General features: G+C 49.6%; 2 protein-coding genes across 3 annotated transcripts; one reads left to right on the top strand and one right to left on the bottom strand.

Annotated features, from left to right (window-relative positions):
* The first annotated feature begins 865 nt into the window (after positions 1 to 865).
* Positions 866 to 13,285, top strand: myo1ha (myosin IHa). Of its 2 annotated transcripts, XM_035378421.1 has the most exons (31): positions 866 to 1,018; positions 1,552 to 1,667; positions 2,160 to 2,358; positions 2,502 to 2,582; positions 2,702 to 2,881; positions 3,185 to 3,283; positions 3,567 to 3,680; positions 3,776 to 3,847; positions 3,941 to 4,060; positions 4,269 to 4,336; positions 4,641 to 4,746; positions 4,875 to 4,955; positions 5,097 to 5,188; positions 5,274 to 5,368; positions 5,667 to 5,713; positions 6,066 to 6,146; positions 7,057 to 7,162; positions 7,292 to 7,409; positions 8,150 to 8,263; positions 8,852 to 8,928; positions 9,150 to 9,218; positions 9,401 to 9,485; positions 9,689 to 9,851; positions 10,238 to 10,321; positions 10,488 to 10,581; positions 10,724 to 10,779; positions 11,075 to 11,210; positions 11,627 to 11,697; positions 12,032 to 12,129; positions 12,429 to 12,528; positions 12,703 to 13,284. In XM_035378421.1, exons 1-31 carry the CDS (start codon positions 893 to 895, stop codon positions 12,727 to 12,729), a joined length of 3,075 nt encoding a protein of 1,024 aa, XP_035234312.1. In that variant the 5' UTR covers positions 866 to 892; the 3' UTR covers positions 12,730 to 13,284. The 2 variants fall into 2 exon arrangements, with proteins under 2 accessions (XP_035234312.1, XP_035234313.1); XM_035378422.1 differs by having other exon boundaries at positions 7,057 to 7,409; positions 12,703 to 13,285.
* Positions 13,286 to 15,568: 2,283 nt separating this feature from the next.
* kctd10 (potassium channel tetramerization domain containing 10) lies at positions 15,569 to 20,992 on the bottom strand. Its single transcript, XM_035378420.1, has 7 exons — positions 20,755 to 20,992; positions 19,476 to 19,689; positions 17,788 to 17,957; positions 17,043 to 17,129; positions 16,871 to 16,923; positions 16,441 to 16,636; positions 15,569 to 15,911 (listed from the first exon to the last, which is right to left on the bottom strand). The coding sequence occupies exons 1-7, from the start codon at positions 20,755 to 20,757 to the stop codon at positions 15,693 to 15,695; spliced, it is 942 nt and encodes a 313-aa protein (XP_035234311.1). The 5' UTR covers positions 20,758 to 20,992; the 3' UTR covers positions 15,569 to 15,692.
* Positions 20,993 to 21,221: the final 229 nt, after the last annotated feature.

Genomic DNA, 21,221 nt, shown 5'->3' with positions numbered 1-21,221 from the left:
AGGTGGGTGCTACACATTGGTGGTGGGTGAGGTGAGTTCCCCTTCACTGTAAAGCACTTTGAGCATTTGGAAAAGTGCTATATAAATGTAATTAATAATAATAATAATAATAATAATAAAAGGTGCGCAAAAAATAAATAAATACAAATGGCTGACCTAAGGATGCACTTTGGAGAGCTTTCGAGCGACGCGAGAACAAGAGAGCGGAACTTGGCACTCACCACACTCGAACCCTTGGCCAAGTCCGCTCCGCGCTCAGCTATAAAGATTACCGGCCTGTATTTAATGGGCAGAGGAGAAGGGGTGATGTTACCGGATAGCTGTCGAGACGGACAGCTTGTCACAACAGTGGCCGCTGAAAAGAGAGAGAGGAGAATCTGAAGACCTCCGGCGGCGATACTCAAACCAACGAGCACGAGCTCTGTCACTGCCCTCACTTTTCAATCAATAAGTCATGATTGGTTCTCTTCTGTTATTTGGGCTTTCCGGAGAAGAAAATCTCTTAAACCCCCCCCCCACCAAGCTGAGACTCAGATGTGAAGACAGTCTGGCCAATCAGTAGCACTAATTTTTCAGTTATATTTTCCAGGTGGAAAGAAAGCCGGGGCTGGATTTGGATACATGGGGCATATTTGAGTATCCTTGGTATAAACTGTTCAGAATTTAGAAGTGCCACAAAATGTATTGAAAAGGGGCTGTTGGGATATGTAGTCCAGATTTTGTCAAATGCGCTACATAGTCTCATTGCCTGTCACCTCCCCTTATGCTCTCTGACAATTGCTTTGCAGTGCTTTAGCTCATGAATGTGCCACAGGCATGTGAGTGGATGGAGCGTTTGATTCTCTCCTGTGATTGGTCGCAGAAACGGAAGAGTCACAGCAACCAGCTGAACATGGAGGGGTCCCTGATAGCTCGGGACCTCGTGGGCATCCAGGACTTTGTCCTTTTGGACCCCCACACCAGCGAGACGGCCTTCCTGGACAACCTGAGAAAGCGCTTCAGCGAAGACCTCATTTATGTGAGTAGGGGCTGCTTTCACAGGTCAAAGGTCAAATCTGCTGCAGCTCCCTGAATGAGTATGGGGTTCCATGATTGGAGTCATGTTAAAGTGGCGATCCTTAATATTTCCGTTTTGGTGGATTTAGCAAAATTTATGGTGACCGATGGTCACAAAGATTCATTTTCACACTCCAAATACCAGGGTTCCATTTGAAACAAAGCTAATACAAGGAGCACCAAGAGTGCTTATTTTTCTTGGAAAATAATCCAGCGGTAGCGTATTTCAGAGAACGAAGACTTCCTAGAGTCCAACAACAATCGGTAATGGAAAGCAAACATATTAAACTTAATTGTAAAGATAATTTTTGGATTTGACGTCACCTGACACCACCAGTGCATTTGGGGGAGAAATTTCAGATCACAAAGGCAATTGGCCTACAGCCATTTTCAAGCTCACACCTGCTACTATAATGGCGTAATTGGCGGCAAGTCATCGTACAACGTCGAAGAATGGAAAAGACTCTTAACTTCTTCCTTCTCCCCTTCTCCCAGACCTATATTGGCACTCTTTTGGTGTCTGTCAACCCGTACAAAGACCTCGACATCTACAACAAAAAGCAAATGGACACCTACATGGGAGTCAACTTCTTTGAACTTCCGCCCCATATGTGAGTGTACAGTACTGCATGGGTGTGTGTGTGTGTGTGTGTGTGTGTTTGAATATGTGTGCAGACAAGCAGAGGTTTTTTAATATTCAGTTCATTTTTGCAATTTAGTTAGCACCAACAGTGCACTGTAATCAACTCTGCAAAGGCCATCTGGCTAAATTTGCATTGCCTGAAGGGTCATTACACAGGCACTTGTTGTCCAGTTATAATTCTCTTTGTTCAGATAACTGACTCATTGGAAGAGGGGGGGGGGGGGGGGGGCGGGGGGTGGGGTGGGGGGGGAACCCATGAGAGATTCTGAAGCACGCATGTGCATGTGCAAAATGTTTGAAATGATAGAGATTTGAAAGCTTGAGATAACTGTCTTGCCTCTGCAATTCATTTGGCGAGACTTATTCCCCCGGTTCTTTAGGGGGCACTTCCAGGATTCACGGTTTTTTTCTTCCTCTGAACGCTTCCCTTGGTCCTGTGGCCTCTGTGCTCTCTCGCCAGCTACGCCCTGGCGGACAACGCGTACCACACCATGCTGATGGAGACCAACAACCACTTCATCCTGATCTCCGGCGAGAGCGGCGCCGGGAAGACCGAGGCCTCCAAGAAGATCCTGCAGTTCTACGCGGTCAGCTGCCCGAGCACCAGCCTCCTGCACAGCGTGCGGGACCGCATGCTCGTGTCCAACCCGGTCCTGGAGGTGAGAGGGCGAGGGCGGGGGGTGGGGGGGGGGGGCGGGTACTCTGCACGCGCCTGGTCGCTCGCTCAAACTCCCCTTTCACCCGGTGTGGGGTTTTCCTTCAGCCCAAATTCTGACCCCTGGTGCACCCCTCTCTGCCACAGGCTTTCGGGAACGCCAAAACACTGAAGAATGATAACTCCAGCCGCTTCGGGAAGTACATGGACATCCAGTTCGACAGAGAGGTGGGGGGGGGGGGTCATTATTTCCCATGCCTGACCACCAACCCTGGTGCACATGGATATTAGGTGGTACCCAACTGCCTTGGTTGTTGACCGTGGTCCTCCATCTTATCTTTTTAAAGGGAGAAGCTGTTGGGGGACACATTCTCAGCTACCTGCTGGAGAAGTCTCGGGTGGTCCATCAGAACCATGGTGAGAGGAACTTCCACGTCTTCTACCAGCTAGTGGAGGGCGGGGAGGACGGGCTCCTTCAGTCCCTGGGCCTGGAGAGGGACTGCCAGCACTACAGTTACCTGGTACAGGTGAGAGAAACCCTCTCTCATGACCTCACTGCCAGCTGGAGGCCTCCTGTTCACTTGGCTCATTGCTTGAGGTTCAGGGGCGGCTTTATCCAGGGATCCTATGACAGACCGAATCGGAAAATTTCCCCCATTTGATGCCTTTAATCTGTTCAAAGAAGTCAAAACATCCTCATATGGCAACTGGATGGGATTTTCCTAATGGGACAAAAAAGGTGGTGCAGTGGGTAACACTGTCACCTCACGGCAAGAAGGTCCTGGGTTCATACATGTAGTCTGTATCTGAACCTGTCCTCTCTTGAACAGGGGGAATGTGACAAAGTGAGCTCCATCAATGACAAGAATGACTGGAAGACGATGAGGAAAGCCCTCTCAGTCATTGAATTCACAGAGAGCGACATCCAGGTAAGGTCAGAGACTGCTACCGTCTGAAACAGTGCTAAGAGTACTGTTTCTGAATGCAGTCAATTCCGGGTTAATCCAGCTGACCAGCAGTGAGATAGAACCGCTGTATAAACTCACTCAGGACTAAACTATAAACTTCCGCTCATGACTTAAAAAAATGTATCATTTATTTATATGTTTATTTATTAGTTTTTTTTTTGCGATACTATAGATGGGAACAAGGTGGAGTTGTGGCATGTCCCTTCTGACGAGCGATCTCCCTCTACTTTTGTTTTCAACGCAGCCTCTGTTCGAGATCATCGCCAGCGTCCTCCACCTGGGCAACGTCCACTTCAGTCCCGACGCCCGGGGCTACGCCACTCTGCCCAGCAACGTTGAGCTGCGCTGGGTCTCCAAGGTGACCTTCTAGAACCGCTCTTCCGGAACCCCACGCTTGCGTTCCACATTTCTGAGTGGCTGATGACTGACTCGCTGTGGGTTTCCCTCTCCCAGTTACTGGGGGTCCATGTGCAGGTGCTCCTGGAGGCCCTGACCTACAGGAAGATTGAGGCCAAGACAGACGAGGTGAAGGAGCTGTGAGACCACAAAATGGCCGCCCACCTTTTTAGAGTTCGCTTGTCATTATAATGATTTTTTTATTCCTCCTTCGGTTCCCAGGTCCTCAGCCCCTTCACCATAGACCACGCCATCTATGCCAGAGACGCATTGGCCAAAGCGATATACGGTCGCACCTTCACCTGGCTCGTTAACAAGATCAATGAGTCTTTAGCCAATCAGGTAAGTCACATGTTTAAGCTGCCATTTATCAGTGAGGGAAATCAGGTTTGGATAAGAATTTTGCCTCCAAGTGAACCATGTTGGTGTAAGAAATTAGCCTTTTACTTGTGAAAGCTCAGACCTTTATTAAAGGCCTCCAGTACCTTTATAAAAAAAGATTGAATCCTCCAAGGCTGACTTCTCATTTCATTTTCTTTCTGCACTATAGGATTCAACTAAGAAGACGGTCATTGGGTTATTGGACATCTACGGCTTTGAAGTATTCTATGTGAACAGGTAGGAGGAACTGAGTTGCTTTGACTTGTCATAGTTGTAAGCCTCATAGGAAAGATTAATTTTCATAAGAAGCTGGCATGTGATTGGTTGTCTGCTGGGCCAGGGTCAAGATTTTTGATGCAGACCGTTGAAGTTGAAGAGGGCACACTCAACCAGTTGTCTCTTACCAGCTTGGCAGCATGGTTTACCAAATAAATCTGAATCTCATTCTTAAATCTGACTTGCAATGATCTTGTTTATAAGTGTGCTGCTATTTTTTTTTTTTTTTGCTGGAACACAACATTCATGTCTTTGTGCTTCTCAGTTTCGAACAGTTCTGCATCAACTACTGCAACGAGAAGCTGCAGCAGCTGTTCATCCAGCTCACTCTGAAAGCTGAGCAGGAGGAGTATGAAACTGAGGGCATCGAGGTGCGGCCTTCCCTTCCGTGTCCAAACCATTCCCACCCACATAATCTGCCTACTGTTTTTGTTGTTGTGATTCCCTCAGTTGCGTAGTGGAGGATTTGAGTGCTTTTCTACTCTAACTGTTTCTCCAGTGGGAGCCGGTGCAGTTCTTCAACAACAAGATCATCTGCGACCTTGTGGAGGAGAAACACAGGGGCATCATCTCCGTGCTGGTGAGGGGCTCCGACAGATGACTGACAGGCTGAGATGAGGAGGGAGGGACAGAGAGCGGGTGATGGATGCCTGTGATCCCCCTGTAGCAGCAGTGACTCAGCTCTGGTTGTGTAACACCCCCCCCCCTCCCCACCCCCCAGGATGAGGAATGCCTGAGACCTGGGGAAGCCACGGACCTCACCTTCCTGGAGAAGCTGGAGGAGAAGATGGGCAACCACCCTCACTTTGTCACGTTAGTACCATCTAACATCACAGAGAAACACACACACACACACACACACACACACTGCTTAACCCTTTGCTGACGTGGTCTACAGGCACAAGCTGGCCGACAAGCAGATGCGTAAGACGCTGGAGAGGGGCGAGTTCCGTCTCCTTCACTACGCCGGCGAGGTCACCTACTGCGTCATCGGTGAGAGGAACGACCCAAACACCCCACCGCTGGGCCCCAGACCAGCATTTATCAGAGCAGTCTAATAACTACTCCACTGTCTTGGTTGGTGTACAGCAACTGCATTCTCTAGTGCTGGGTCAGTTTTGTTAAAACACATATTCAAACTACTAATTAAAGTCATTCCTTTATTGATATCACATATTCACACGCAAACAGGCAACTGCAGGGACAGCCTCGATGACTGGACCGAGGCCCCCAAAAAAAGCCGTTCTCGCCTTGACCCCTCCGCCGTGTTTTCTCTGCTTTCTCTTTCCAGGGTTCATTGACAAAAACAATGATCTTTTGTACAGGAACATCAAAGACGTAAGTGCCCGGGACTTTGAGAAGGGGATTATGCACAAGCCGGGGGGGTTGGGGAGGGGGGGGGCAAAGAAGCCATTCTCAGCCTGGTTCCTTAATTATTCATAGTCCAGCAGACTTGGCCTAAATAATGGAAGAGTTGATTGCAGTGCTAGTGGGCTGGCTGGTCTTGAGTGTCCGTGTTAGACACACGTGTGCGTGTGTGCGTGTGTGTGTGGGTGTGTGTGGGTGTGTGTGTGTGTGTGTGTGTGTGTGTATGTGTGTGTGTGTGTGTGTGTGTGTGTGTGTGTGTGGGTGTGTGTGTGTGTGTGTGTGTGTGTGTGTGTGGGTGCGCGCTGTACCCTTCCCCGAGCAGGTGATGCGCCAGTCCAAAAACGCCATCGCCAGGCACTGCTTCGCGTCCGCGGAGCCGGACAGCAGGAAGAGGCCAGAGACGGTAAAGGGTCGGATCGGTGTCGTGTGTTTCCGCTGAAAGGGGGCGGTGCCCGTTTCTGGGAAGATGTTCCAGTCTAGACTCACCTGTCAGGCTGGGGTACTTCCCCCTGTACCAAGCACCGCATACCTGTATTATACATCCTTTCATTTTGGACTACTTTACCAGCTCGTTTAATACCTCAGCTGTAACTTGCTCAACCCATTTGATGATTTGCTGTGATAGATCCCTTATTACATTTCTGTTACCCTCCATTCTACCTCCTTACTTTACACTGGGCTGGCCAGTTCCCCCTCTGTAGCCAGGCTCCTCCTGAAATTTCTTCCCACTGGGGAGTTTTTTTTAACCTTGCTTGCTTTTTGGGGGTTGAGGCCTGGGTTTTGCCTGGATTTCCTTCTGTTATTCTGTGAAGTGTGACAGTTTATCTGTAAAAAAAGCACCATACAAATAAAATTGACTTGATTTGATTTGATTTGATTCGATTCGATTCGATTCACTGATTGGTCAGACAGGGAGGGCCTGGGATCCTAACAGGGTCTGAAATAAGACTCCTGGTCTCCATGCCAACAGGACAAAGCAATGGAAGGCCATGCAAGGCTTAGTCCTTGGCCCAGTTCTCCCTGTAAAACAGCGAAAAAGGTCCAAAGCTACTTTAAAATATCTGATTTATTTCGGCACACAAAATGGCAGCAATGTCTTGGTCAACCGGCCTTCTTCAGGCTGTGTGTTCCCCCAGTACCACTCTTCCTCTCGAACCCCCTTTCCCCTGTGCTGTCACATGCAAGACCAACTGTAGACAGCTGCAGCTGAAAGGTGGTGGTGGAGGGTGGAGGGTGGGAGGGGGTGGGCAGGGGGCGTGGCCGGTAAAAAAACGGCAGGCTTGTCTTATCCACACGGGCCCGTGTCTCCACAGGTGGCCACGCAGTTCAAGAACAGCCTGACGAGGCTGGCGGAGCACCTGATGTGCAAGGAGGCCTGGTACGTGCGGTGCCTGAAGTCCAACGAGGCCAAGGAGCCCGGTGAGACACCCCGCCAAAAAAAAAACCTCGCCAAAGAGCGGGAAAGTGTCGCTACGCTGGCCCGGCGGCGGCGGCCTGCTCCTCACGGGCGGGATCGTCACGTGTGGCTCCGCCCCCCTCTCTCCGCAGGCCGGTTCGATGAGGCGCTGGTGAGGCACCAGGTGAAGTACCTGGGGCTGATGGAGCACCTGCGGGTCAGGCGTGCGGGCTTCGCCTACCGACGGCGCTACGAGAACTTCCTGCAGAGGTACGCAGACAGGTCCCTCGAGGGACGCCGAGGTGTCCCCCTTTTTTTTTTGGAAGAGATCCCCCCGCTTTGGTGGCAGACGAAAAAGGCTTTTTTTTTTTTATGAACCCAAAATAGGTGGAGCTATTTCATGCTATTAGTGACTCTGTGATTTGAACCAATCATTTTGCTCTGCTGCAGAGAAACGACTCTCTTGATTGGTCTTGATTGGATGAACAGCACACCGTAGCTCCAATCATCATGGGATTCATGGAACCTTCCATCGCCTTTGGCTGTGAACAGCCAACTCTGTAAAATAATTTTTTTTAAAACCAAAAAAAAAAGACCTGAGGAATATTTTTAAATCGTACTAAAGGAAACATAAATTCATAGGAAAGGCTTGGAATACTGGTGAAACTAGAAAATATCTTTAAAAATTGTCAAGTAATCTCCAGGAAGTTGACTGGTGTCCAAAGCAGGGGTGTGAAACTCCAGTTCTGAGGGGGGGGGGGGCGCAGTGTCCGCTGCTTTTCAGTGTAATTCCCTTCTCCATTTTAAGTGGTTCGTTTTTTCACACGCTTGATTTCCGAGGCCTAAGATGGCTGCCGATTGGACTCACAGAACCCTGCGGAGCTTAAGTTCTTGAGATCCCTGGATTGCAGAGCTTCACCTTTAACCCAGATCTGCTCCTCTCTGGGCGGACTGTGGTGGGCTGAGGTGCACAGGTGCTCAGGTGCTCAGGTACCCCGTGTTCCTCGCAGGTATAAGCCCCTGTGTCCGGACACCTGGCCCCACTGGAGAGGGGTCCCCGCCGACGGTGTCGAAAAGCTGGTCAGACACCTGGGCTACGGGCCGGACGAGTACAAGATGGGCAGGTAAGAGAAGTGCCCTCTCCACACAGGTCCCAGAGCGTGCAGGTGAGACTGACCACTTCCACTGACACTTGGAAATGCACATTATATATACGTACCTGCGTTTTATTTGCTCCCTGTTCCTTTGTTTTCTACTTTTAGTTTTTTTCTTGCTCCAGTTTTTTAAAATTTATTTTCCTTTACTTCCTTTCTGAGTTTATTCCAGTAAGGTATCTATTTACTAATGGTCGTGGAAATTATAATGATAATAATAAAGTTTATAATAAAATTGGCCCTCCCAAGATGGGGGGGTGGTAGTATTCGGGGAAAAAACACATTGCATTTAGTTCGTTAGTACAAGGTCTTATCCACACCCACTTATACAGCTTCCACATCTTTACACACACCGCATTTGCGTAGCTGTCTATCAGCTGAACTAATTCGGCCTAAGTACCTCGCTCCAGGGTACAACGGTAAGCAATGCCCCTTCTGGTAATTGAACCTGCAGCCTCTTGGTTACAGGAACTCTCTATCTCTCTGACCGTTGCGCCGCACTGCCACGCGCTGAGATCCCGCAGACCTCAAGTCAACCCTGTATCCTTCTCCGCGCAGAACCAAGATATTCATCCGCCACGCCCGGACGCTTTTCGCCACAGAAGACGCCTTCGAGCGCTGTAAGCACGAGCTGGGTAGGTGTCTATTTTTGGAAAATGTAGTATATAGAGCCCTGCGATAGATTGGCGGCCTGTCTATGCCTCTTGTCCAATGTACGCTGGGATAGGCTCCAGCACCCCTGGCGACCCTGCCCAGGATAAGCGGGTATAGATAATGGATGGATGGATAGTATGTAGATAAAGTTGTCCGTTTTTTAGGATTGGCCAAGGTCATCCTGCTCTCATTAATCTTGCAGCGTCGAGGATTCAGGCCAAGTACAAAGGCTACAGAGCGAAAGGAGAGTTCCGGAAACAGAAGGAAGCGGGTAAGCGGAGGGTAGAACTAGCGCTCAGAACGTGCTTAAAATATGTCTCAGTTACTCAAACCTCGCTATAAACGCAGTGGATACGGATGTTCTTGATGACACCTGCCTGTGGCCAGGCTCTGAGTGTGTGTGTGTGTGTGTGTGTGTGTATGTGTGTGTGTGACTAAATGCTGTACCTTCAGCCACCAAGATTGAGACCTGCTGGAGAGGAGTACAGGCCAGGAAAGAGAGAGAGAAGAGGGCCTGGGCTGTCAAAGTTATCAAGAAGTAAGAAATATACAATCCGCTAGAATACAAGTTTAATTTTATGACATGGCTCAAACAAAATGGCTTCTATTAGCTGTTAAGATTTATGACCCCTTTCTCCCACTGGGCTATTGAGGCAACGTCTCAGTGATCGTTTTAGCTGGCAACACAGACAGGCATAAGCAAGAAATAGCCTGAATTTTTTTCTTCCCTTCTTTGGGCAGATTTATCAAGGGATACATGAACAGACATCTGGCGACGTCTGCGGACAACTCAGAGTACCTGGCCTTCGTCAGAGTCAACTATCTCAACAGGCTGAAGGACAACCTGCCCAAAACTGTCCTCGACAAAACCACCTGGCTGACCCCTCCACCTGTCGTGAAGGAGGTAGGAGGAGCTTGAGGGAGTGGCCGCCATCTTTCAACAGGGGTTGAGAGCAGAGTCTTAATTTGAACCAGTTTGAGGTTATTTTTTTGTCTTTATATTACTTACGTGTTGGGGATTTTCCTTATTTGTTTTCCAAACTGTATCAAAAGAAAGTTTTAAAAATAATCTGTGACCTGGGTGCGGTTCAGGTATTTTTTCTACCCAGTACAGTGGAGGATAGAATTAGACATCAACAGGCTGCCCCATGAAGTCATTTGAAGTAGGAAGTATAAGACTTCCAGGTTGACCAGGTGAAACTCTGTGGTACTAGAACACCCCCAGGCCTGTTCTGTGCTCATGAATTGTGGGATAGGTGCTTCAGGTTGTGGTCCTCCCGCGTTCCACAGACCTCGGAACTCCTGCGCAAGCTCCACACGCGAATGCTGGTGCGGAAGTACGTGAAAGGGACCACACCCCAGCGGAAAGCCCAGGTACGTCCAGGTGTCCCCCACCCCCGCCCCACCCCACACCCTCCCTCGCCTTTCAGTGCTTCCCACCCTACAGGCCTTGCTAATCCTCATTATTCTTACAATTAGTATTATCTGCGGGAGATATTTCCCTCGTTAATATTTTCGACCGTCCATTCTGCCCCCTCAGCTGCAGCTTAAAGAGAAAACCAGCGCCATGTTCAAGGGGAAGAAGGACAGCTATGCGCAGAGCGTCTCCAAGCCCTTCGTAGACACCAGGATCAGTCAGTATAGCCCGTCCTTCCGACAGCCTGTGTCACTCATCGCTGCATTGCTTGTGGGTTAGATGGAACAGCAGTGTTTGCTTTCCAACTTGTGTTAATTCTCTGAGTGTATGATATCCCCCCCTGTACACTGTGTCTCCAGGTGAGGAGGATATCAACCCCAGGGTCGTGCAGACAATTCGCCAGGAACGAATCAAGGTAAATAAAAAATTTTTTAAAAATAACTGCTTGGAACTGCTGTATAGACTGTACCAACTGAGCTATTTTGAAGGAACCGTGAAGAAATCTATATCTATACACAATTAAATTTCTCTCTCTCCCCCCCTCCCTCTCCCCCCCTTCTCCCTCTCCCCCCTCCCCCCTCCCCCTCTCCCCCCTCCCCCCTCCTCTCCCCCCTCCCCCCTCCCCCCTCCCCTCCCCCTCTCCCTCTCCTCCCCTTCTCCCCCTCCCCCTCTCCCTCTCCCCCTCTCCCTCTCCCCACCCCCCTCCACAGTATAGCACCCCGGTGGTGAAGTACGACCGGAACGGCTTCAAGTCTCGCCAGCGGCAGCTCATCCTCACCCAGGCTGCGGCCTACGTGGCGGAGGAGGCCAAGATCAAGCAGAGGGTGGCGTACGGCGCTCTCACAGGTGACCGGCACACCTGTGGGCCCTGGGGTTCCGCACGCACACCTGGGGTGGCCGGCCGACCTATCGTTTAAAAAAAAAAAATTTTAAACATTTTTTTCCTCGGTTTCATTACATTACATTTATTTGGCAGACGATTTTATCCAAAGCGATGTACAATAAGCGCATACCGGATGCCATTGGAACAACTACAGAACACAGGTCCGATAAGGAGCAATACTCATTATGTAACAGTTATTCATAGCCGTGAGCACACTAAGTCCAGTTCACACAGTGAACATTACTCTGACCCTAACCCCATGCCAAGTCAAACATGACGGTGATTATTCGGGTTTCGTTTATCCGTAAAATTCTGTCGCGTGACTGAGAGTGGCATGGGAGGAGCGAACGGGCTGACGGAGGTCTCGCTGCGATTGCAGGCGTGTCCGTCAGCAACCTGACCGACAGCATCATGATCCTGCACGTCAGGTGCGAGGACGCCAAGCAGAAGGTAGGTCCCTGTCCCGTCACCACATCCAGGTGTGTGTTGGTCTCTAACCCTAACCCTAACCCTGCAGTGATCCTGGTGTGCTGTGTCTTCAAAGAAATAAAACTTTCAAAAGGGGAGAAAACTCCAGGATACCTTCTTATGCCTGTCGCAGGGAGGGGGAGGAAAAACAGAACCTCAAGTGTGACTCTAAATTGCCCCAAGGACATTTCCTTTGATGACTGTGGAGGGGAGAGAGATATAGGGGGAACAGACAACATGCCTGTGGTCACACAACAAGTTTGCCAGATTTCAACTGCGTGACCCGTACGGTTTTCCCTGTCCCGTGTGTGTTTAGGGGGACCTGGTGCTGGAGTGTGAGCACCTGTTCGAGGCGCTGACCAAGCTGAGTGTGGTGGCTAACAAGCAGGAAGCCATCAAAGTGGTCCAGGGAAGGTGAGGCCTGAGCACTGTCTGCTGGAGAAGACTTAAGGCAGGGGGTGTCCCATCTTATCCAAAAATGGGCTGATGTGGGTGTTTTAGGATTTTGTTTTAGCCCAGTGCTAGATTCAGCCGATTGACCAATCACGGTCTTAAATCAGACGTCAGTAAGCAAAATCAGGGATTCTAGTATCAAGCTAAGAACAAAAACCTGTACCCCCACGGCCTTTTTGGGATAAGATGGGACACCCCCTCGACTTGGGAGAGAATCAAAGAGCACCCTACCATAGCATAACCGCTTTGTGTTTCTTCAGCATCAAATTCGACATCCAGCCGGGCAAGGAGGGATTTGTGGACTTCGCCAGTGGCCAGGAGCCCATGGTGTACAAAGCCAAGAATGGCCACCTGATGGTGGTGAGTAAAACAGAGCTGTGATATGGCATCCTGCACCAATGGGAAATGCTGTGGTCCAATGTACAATATTGAGCCCTATGTCCAGAGGAGAAAAGTATTAATTTTGATATTTAATTGAGGATAGACAGTAACATAGCACCCCCCCCCCCCCCACCAACCTGTCCTTTCCACCAGGTATCTCTGCGAGCCAGAGCTCGGTGATTGGAGAAGGGGGTCTCCCGGACACACGATAGGCCAGGTGATCTTCGAGGACGTACGGATCCCACCAAGACCCCTGAATATTTCATCAGAGAGGACAGACAGGCCTGGTGAAAGGACCTCCCCCACCCACCCCCCGAAATGCAGTGACATCACCCTCTGTGGGTGGGGGTCCAAGCTGCCACCTGCAAGGTGGGGGGGGGAAGCTGGAAGAACATGAGCGTTGCCCCTGGAAACGGTGACCACTGCCCTCCAAAAATGGAACATCCCAGGTCTTCAGTCTCCTCACTAAAACAGTTCAGTGCAAAAATGAACGCTCCTTCTCCAGTCTTCTCATAGGGTTAATTAAAATAACAAGGGCTAAAAACAACATTTCCCAAAGTAATAATTTGGGTATACTGTGTCAGTACTTAGAAAGCATTTAATTACGTATGTAACAGGGTAAAATATTCCACTTCTCATAGGTTTCAGAAATGTAACATCTGGAGGCTTTATCAAAATTGTCCTTCGTTATTTCTTTGTGATATCAAAGCCATATGTATCATAATTTTATATGTAACGCTCAGCAAAATGTGTTTAAAATAAAAGACAGTCCCAACAAAATGCTCTGGTATAAATCTTTTATTGAGATAATGCAGGTATAAATATAGGTAAAAGATATCTCTGTGCAGACCAGTACAAAGAGTTTTTTTTTTTTTTCTATGTGTGATGATTGTAAAAAATAACGTCTTGTCATCTAACAAAAAATGTAGGTATGTTTCTTCTTCGTGAACACTGAAGACGCAGATCCTAGAACTGCAGTCCCTAACTGCTCCTACTAAAGCAGACCCTCTCGGCCTCTGGAGCGTGGCGTCCGGTTTCCGGTTTTTTAGGTCTTCGGTCTCCTGTTTCCAAACAGGAGGAATTATTTAATCACCCGGCAATTCTTTGACACCTCACTCCAAGGCTCAAATTCTCCTTTAAAATTTCCACACGTTGAGCTCGGTGAGAATTTCAGGCGATCGAACAAAGAAACGCGGCGGGTGCGCCGGCTGCTTAGCCCCCGCCAGCTTAGAGTAACCGAGAAGCAGCCGACTTCGAACGGAGCCGAAGAAATACCGCGATTAGGCTGCGAGCCCCGGCCACAAAACCGTAAAAAGGAAACCATTCGTTTATCCTTTCGCATGGCGCCCTCTAGTGGTGAACATCGGGACTTTCTCCAAAGCACAGGTCTCGTTACTGCAGTGCCTAGGCAAACCTTTCTTCGAGAGCACGCAGCCTCAGGCAAACCGCACGTCACGTAAACATATCTCCGAGACATTCAGACTCTCCATTCTCCGCTAATCCCTCCGCTTTCTCAGCAGACTCCATTAAACCGCACCCCACTCTCGCACGCGCGACACAAGACCCCAGCGACAAAAAAGCACAATGGCCGTTTCCTTCTCGCGTTTCCGGCACAGACATTCCATTCATGATACGTTATTATGTTAAACAAGAGTCAGCACGGCACAGTAAAAAGCCTAAACCGTTTAAAAGTCCTTCACTTCTGGACACCTGTGGCCAGGAGCGTCCAGTCGCTGCTCGTGTCTGACCAGCGCTCGTTACACCAAATGATAACCCGGCGACAGACGAGGATATGAAAAGATGACACTTCAAACCGCGACACACACACACACACAACGAAAAGGCAGCTCCACACACTGCACACAGACTCACTCATCAGCACGGACACGTCAACTACACACAGCAATATTCACAGAGTACTGGGTGCAGATTATCGTGGGTGACATCAACTTACTATAATAGTGACAACACAATAATAGCAATGGTACTTCAAAACATACCACCAAGATGCAGACCTTTTAACTTGGTGGGTGGTAACGAATTAAGATCCTCAATGAGAGAATGTTTTTTTTTTTTTTTAATGTTGGAGTTTCAGAAAAACGTGAAAGAACTTGAACTCAAGGCAGTACCCTCAAAAATGTCTCCCTACCCAATTTCAGAACCCAGTTCCGTATCTCCGCTTGAATGCACACAGGTTCAAACTGCCACAGGGACACCCCCCACCCCACCGAACGGGCTGCGGTTAGCTTTCACCCGGCAGAGCAGCTCCTCGTCCCACAGAGCCCATAAACCCAAAAATACAAAATGGATTCAGTTATCAGAGAAGCACAAGCACACTGAGGAATGCCTTCCGTCTAATTTTTTTTTTTTTTATTGGACCACTTGGGGGGGGGGCTGCTGCAGTCGCGGAAGGATTTGGCCCTTTTTCTTTCTAAGCCGTTTGAAATGGCTGGGATTTTAAACTGCCGCTTGAGGGGGTGGAGGGGGTGGGGGGTGGGGGGTGGGGGGGGGGGGGGTAGAAACAGCACTCGTCGGGCAGAGAGCTGCTCTGAACACACCTTCTGCCTCGCCTGAACACCTGACCCTCAGAGCCACTGCTGCTCTCAACACTTCTTTTAAAAAAAAAAATTAAAAAAAAACGCAAAGGGGAAACCCCTTTCTCACCCCCGCCCCACCCGCCGAGACGAACCACCCCATCGCCCACGGTAACGACAACAACAACTCACGAAACATCGAGTGAGAAAAGGTGCGTTCTCTTAAAACATTTCCATTAAGGGCACATAGCTGCATCTGTGGTGAGGGGGAGGGGTGGGGGGAGGGGGGGGGGGCACCGGGACGGTGAGTTTGTTTAAGAGACGTGAAGTCTGTGCCTCTCTCTTCCCCTGTGACTGTAGGATGGAGGGGATAGAGTGTGTGTGCGTGCGTGCGTGCGTGCGTGCGGGCATTCGTGTGTGAGCTGTGTGTTTGTGTGGCGTGTGTGTATACAGGCATTCGCGTGCGAGTGTGCGTGGTGCGTGTGTGTGTGTGTGTGTGGTGTGTCTGTGTGTGTGGGCAAGGAGAGAGGCTAAGCGCTAGTCACTGTAAGGCACGGGCCGCAGGGCCGAGGGGGGGCGGGGCTTAGGGGGCGGTGAGAGGGGGCGGGGTCACTGGTGGTGGTGGGTGCGGTCGTCCGGCCGCTTGACGTGGATGCGGCGCACGCGCTCGATGCGCTCGCGCTCCTCGTCCTCGTCCAGGTGGTGGGAGCGCCCGGCGGCGCCCCCGGTGGCCTCCAGCAGGGCGTTGTCGGGGCCCCGCCCGTCCTGGGACTCGTACAGGAGGATGTTCAGGGTCTCCTCGTAGATCCTGGCCTCAGGGAACTCCACCTTTGGGGATGGGGGGGGATGGGGGGGATGAGGGAGGGTGGAGAAGAAGGGTGGAGTCAGCCTCTCGTCGTACTCCGTTTTGGAAATGAAGACTGCACTCTGTTCCTGGGCTTGAGCCCAAATGACAGACGATTGTACCGACTGCGATACGATTGGCTCCAAGTCTCCCAGCAGTCGGTGAATGTACTGAAACAACGCTCTAAAAGAACCTCTTCTCCAGACAGAAGAGACGCCCCTGGCTTTCCGTTTCGGCTTCGTATGAAACCAGTGAGTATGTTCTTCAAGTAAAGCACCCTCTGTGTGAACACTCTGCCATGTTCGCTCACATGTAAATTTGTTCACTTGTACATACGTGAAATTGCACAATATGCCGCTTATGTACGTTTTGTGTAACGCTATTTTAGATGCCACAAACACCAGTTTTTGCAGGAGCGTAAGAATTTTAGCAGAGTGCTCTGTGGGCTGTCTGTGTGTACCCCCCTGGGGGCGTTTTGGCGAGGTACCGGCCCCCAGCGGGACGTCCGCTCACCTTGGTCTGCTTCTTCTCGGTGGCGTAGACGATGGAGGTGCAGCAGACCTCGGCGATCTTGCGGCCCTGCCCGTAGAAGGACCAGCAGCAGATCTCGTCCCCGATCACGTCCTTGATGAAGAGCACGCGCCCGTTGAACCGCAGCGACAGCTTGTCGAAGAGCTCGATGTTCTTCAGCATGTTGTCGTCAGAGTTACTGCAGGGGTGGGGGTGGGGGTGGGGGTGGGGGGGGGACGAGACAGTTAGCCCCGCCCTCAAAACTGCCACTGGGGCCGTCCTTCACAGTGGCCATCAGCACTAACAAATCTCATTTATATCTTGCACTTCACCCCTTATGATCTCAAAACAGCCCAAAATTTGGGGAGCGGGCACAGCTGGTCTACAAATAATAATCTGTCCCTCTTACAGTAAACTGGAACTTCTTTCTTACCTGGTGTAGGAATACTTGTTGTTGCTTCTGTTGTACAGGAGTTTGACGGTAGGCTGGGGGGAGAGAGAGAGAGAGGGATGGAGGGGGTGAGAAAGCAAAACCTCATCTGAGTTCAGTTCACCGGAGATATCAGTCAGTGCTGCGATGCTGCGTTTCCATGGCGCCCCGGTACCTTGTTGGAGGTGGAGATGAGCCTCTGCTCCTCCTTGGATGACGTCACCAGGGGCACCTTGCAGAACGGCTCGTAAGTGTCTTTGTTCTGTCGGAACGGCGAAAGAGCGCGTTAAAAAAAAAGAACTGGAAAGCAGGAAGTGATCTACAGGGATTTTAATTACGTATTCACGGCGTGCATTCTGGGTAAGTCACCACGCAGGTGCACAGCACGCCCAAGTGCAGCCTCTCTCTCTCTCTCTTTCTCTCCCTTAAGCGCAGGGAACTGTAATTAACTGCCGCCGAGCTAATTGCACACCGCGCGTCAGGAACGTATGGGGATCAACGATCGATGGAACAGCTGTACAGACAATGAGGGGGAAGATGGCAGACTGGGATCCGTAGCAACGCGGGCTTATTTGAGTTTCACAGACCCACTTCCCCTGATCGTTAAGCGTCTGCTCCAGACCTTGGTGGAGCCTCTCAATTACTTTTTAACCACTCGGTTTTATAATTTAGACTCCACACCCACAGTCTTTGCACAAAATAAAGTTTAAAAAGTGTCAATGTAAATGTCTCCTTGACAGCTGGTAACAGAAAATATTAAAAATATTCTAAATGCGAGTAGGACTGTCAAGCTAGCTCCAACAATAATTAATTGTTTAATGAATTAAATATGTAAGTAACGGAGCACAGGTCTATATGAGATCATGATAAATGTCAGCTTTTGGGCGCGAGTGCATGGTGCGGCCTGTAGGGGGCGGTACCTGCAGCGCTGCCTGGCACTCGTCGGCCAGCCCCTGGACCAGGTAGTACTTCGCCTCGGCCAGCAGCTCCTCGATCTCCCGCCGGCTCTCGGGCAGGGGCACGGCGCCGTCCCGCAGGTAGTTCAGGATGGTGCCGAAATGCTTCCCGCACCGGTCGATCAGGATCCACCCTGCAGGGGGGAGACATTTTGGTGGGTGGTTGGGTGGGGGGGGGGCAAGACAAAACATCACCAGTGAGTCAGAAGAGCGCTGAAGGGTGAGTCATATGACATCATCTTCTTAGCAGGTGGTCTGGACCCCATTCAATACGACGCTCTTACTTCACAGATGATCCTTTCTTACGAAGAAGTGCCGTTTGAATGTCTTTGTTCAAGCCCAAGTGGCAGTAAAAGGTGCCTGATATTTGGGAACTAGGACTGCAACCCGAAGGCTGCCAGTTAACCAGGCTGGGCATGGTCATTTCACCCTTCAGAAAGGTGCGTAAACCTGAATTACTTCAGTAAACATCCAGTCTTGTAAAGTGATTTAACTTTAATTTTTAAAGCTGTAAAAGTGACTGTGTAACAGCGTCTGCTTAAATGCTTACGATGTAAAGTTGTTTTGTAGTTGTTTCCAGTGTAATTGCAGTTGTTCCAATGGTCTTCGGTATGCACTTATAGTACATCGCATTGGATAAAAGTGACTGCCAAATAAATGTAATGTAAATGTAGAATGCAGTGCCCCACTCAGCCTTTGGGCCAACAGCATTGTGACCTAAAACCAAACCCCTGGACCAATAGCGTTCTGGCCTACACAAACCCCCGTGACACAGGGCCAGCGTAGTCAAGCCGCAGCTGTGAAAGCCCATCAGCGGCCCCATGGAGACGGGAGCTGAATCGGTATTCACGGGCCCCGCTGGCAGCGCTGTGTATTTACGCCTCGTTCTCTGGTTTTTTGATTGACGCGGAGCCCTTGGCTGACCCTCCTTCGCCGTTCCCCCCTCGCCTCCCACTCGCTCAGCTGCTCTCTGTTGCTAGGTTCCCGTTCGAATGGGGCCACTTGGCACACGGTCCTCGGCCCTCTCTCTGTTTCTCGAGATCCAGACAGAGAGTACACACGGTGTACTCTGGCAACCCACAGCGGCTGGCTCCCCAGCCCTCAAACGTTCCCCCGGGAGGGGCAAACATTTGGACCGTTTAGCATGCTCCTCTGTCCCAGCTCAGCGCAAGGGAGAGACGCAGGGGAAAACAAGGCACTGATGACACAAAATCCGACCGATTGCGGAGGAACAAAAAAAAAAAAATTCAGGCAAGGAAACTGTTGCAATGCTGAATTAAGCCAACAGATAAGACGAAACACAATTTAGGGAACTTTAAAAAATTGAAAATCAGCACAATGAGACAGATGCATGTCACAAAATACCTTCAGACCAATACATGAAATTAGTAGTTTTCTCTGCAGACACCATAGTGCAAGTGCTCATAATTCTCTCTCTATCTGAGGGAGGGTCATAGCTTAAGGAACAGCATTGACTTGACCATTAAACTGAAGTTATGTTTCAAGAAATTAAAGACTGAAAACACACAGGTTCAAAGTTTGGTGTTCTGCTGGTGCATGGGTACTTATTTAGACCCCCCCCCCCCAGTCTACATTTGGCCCGATGGATACCAGTGTCACCACAACCATCCCGCCCCCGAGCTGGTCCATACCTTCGCTGTCGGTTAGCACCTCCATCCTGCCGCTGAACATGGCTTTGAGCATGGTGTCCTGCTTGGTGAGGGTCTGCATGGTGGTGTAGTAGAGCGCGCCGCCCACGTTCAGCTTCACGTACTTGGAGCTGGGGCTGGATCCCTTGAAGGAGGTGGTCCGAGTTGTAGCTGCCGGCACCGCCGAGCTCACCACGCTTTCTCCCGACATCTCTTCCTGCGGCAAGACAGATTTCCATGCAGATTTGCGCAGTGTCGGTGGCTAGCCCGCAGTCCAGTTCTGGACTTCCAAAATATCAACGGTAAATGTGTATTATTAAAATACGACAATGGGGCAGTCCCATGGAAGTTGTGGGCGATCCGATGGAGAGGTCTTATGGATACAATGCGAATTATGCCACACTAAAATGGATAGGCACACTGGGATAATTAACTAGCTTACCTACTCTGGATCTGATTAACTTTTAGATATACAAGTGTAGGTGATTTCTTTCGAATAGGTCAAACGTGACGTAAGGTGAGCTTTTCGTGAGTTTCTTTGTTCGGTCTGGTTTGATGACTTAGCACTGACTGACAAATACTGTAGCTAAGCGAAGAACGCTCGTTTTACACCCATTGTCGTCCCTGTTCTAACAGTAGTCTACAGTAGTGAAGAGGAGTAGTGAAGTTTTTTACGTTTTAGTTAATGTTGGCCCACTAGCTCATGTCACATCATATTCAATTGTCTAACCACCATCCATGTAGCCAAATGGCGTTGCTTCCAGCTTTCTTTCCGTAATCATACCACCACTCGAAGGAAAATAAGCAACCTTAGCGTTGAGTCTAGTGCCCAATGTTCCGGCTAAATGAATCAGACATTGGAAATTGCGACATGTTGTTATAGCATCCGCTAACTGATTGTTAGCAAGCCAACTTGAAACATAAAAGATCCCGTTGGCTAGCTAGCAAGCGACGCACACCACGATAGTTCGCCATTTAGTTTAAGATTCGACTGTTTTCACTTGTGACAGTTAGTTAATAAGCAAACCTCAATTAGAATTAAAAAGGAGAACCATAGGTAGCGACATATCCACCCCAGTCGCCCCTGGAAAAGCTAGCTAGCTTGGTGGCTAACGAAGTCAGCGACCATTGCGACGCAAAATATTGGACCTACTGCCTGAACTCTAATCTAGCCATTTCCTCTCTTATTTTCAACAATAACACATTATCGCACCCAAGTTGAAACAGAAGAGCAAAAAAACATAGCCGACTATATCGTAAAACAATAAACTTTGCTGCTTACCATAGAATCCTGAAACACTCCCGAACCAGTCAGTCAAGTCGGAGTCGCCCACTTCCGAGCCAGCGACGGGGCGTCTTTGTACAGCTTCCGTTAAGAAAGATGACGTTATTGCTTTTGAGCTGTTCGAGTGCTTACCTGTAACCCTTACCTCATCCAAATGGCTTAAATCGTGTGATTGCGAAATTAATACGTAAAACGTTAAGTGGGAGACTTCGAAATAGCAACTTGAAAGCCACCAATAAATTAATCTGTTCAGGTGTAACTTTGTGCGTCAATCAAATAAGCGCGAGTAAAACTCAGAGTCATCCACCAATTTTAAATACTGTAGTCTTATGTGACCACAAACATTTAAGACGTAATCAACATAATTTTCCCACTTAGAAAATTAAAACTCTTCCACCCCACCGAATCACACCTCCATGCATGGGCGTTGTTGGCAACTGTTTTTTTTTTTGTACTGTGATAAT

Source organism: Anguilla anguilla, chromosome 10, assembly GCF_013347855.1.
Source record: "Anguilla anguilla isolate fAngAng1 chromosome 10, fAngAng1.pri, whole genome shotgun sequence".
Lineage (NCBI taxonomy): Eukaryota > Metazoa > Chordata > Actinopteri > Anguilliformes > Anguillidae > Anguilla > Anguilla anguilla.
Note: the sequence above shows the minus strand (reverse complement) of the source record. Positions and strands in the feature narration are given on the sequence as shown.

What these genes read in the sequence shown, in the direction of transcription:
- myo1ha (XM_035378422.1), top strand. Translation starts at nt 893, where the DNA reads ATGGAGGGGTCCCTGATAGCTCGGGACCTCGTGGGCATCCAGGACTTT. An exon ending in TCAGCGAAGACCTCATTTAT is followed by an intron (nt 1,019 to 1,551) that starts GTGAGTAGGGGC and finishes CCCTTCTCCCAG; the next exon opens with ACCTATATTGGCACTCTTTT. An exon ending in ATGAGTCTTTAGCCAATCAG is followed by an intron (nt 4,061 to 4,268) that starts GTAAGTCACATG and finishes TCTGCACTATAG; the next exon opens with GATTCAACTAAGAAGACGGT.
- kctd10 (XM_035378420.1), bottom strand. An exon ending in GGTGCTAACCGACAGCGAAG is followed by an intron (nt 17,958 to 19,475) that starts GTATGGACCAGC and finishes TCCCCCCTGCAG; the next exon opens with GGTGGATCCTGATCGACCGG. An exon ending in AGTGCCAGGCAGCGCTGCAG is followed by an intron (nt 17,130 to 17,787) that starts GTACCGCCCCCT and finishes CCGTTCCGACAG; the next exon opens with AACAAAGACACTTACGAGCC.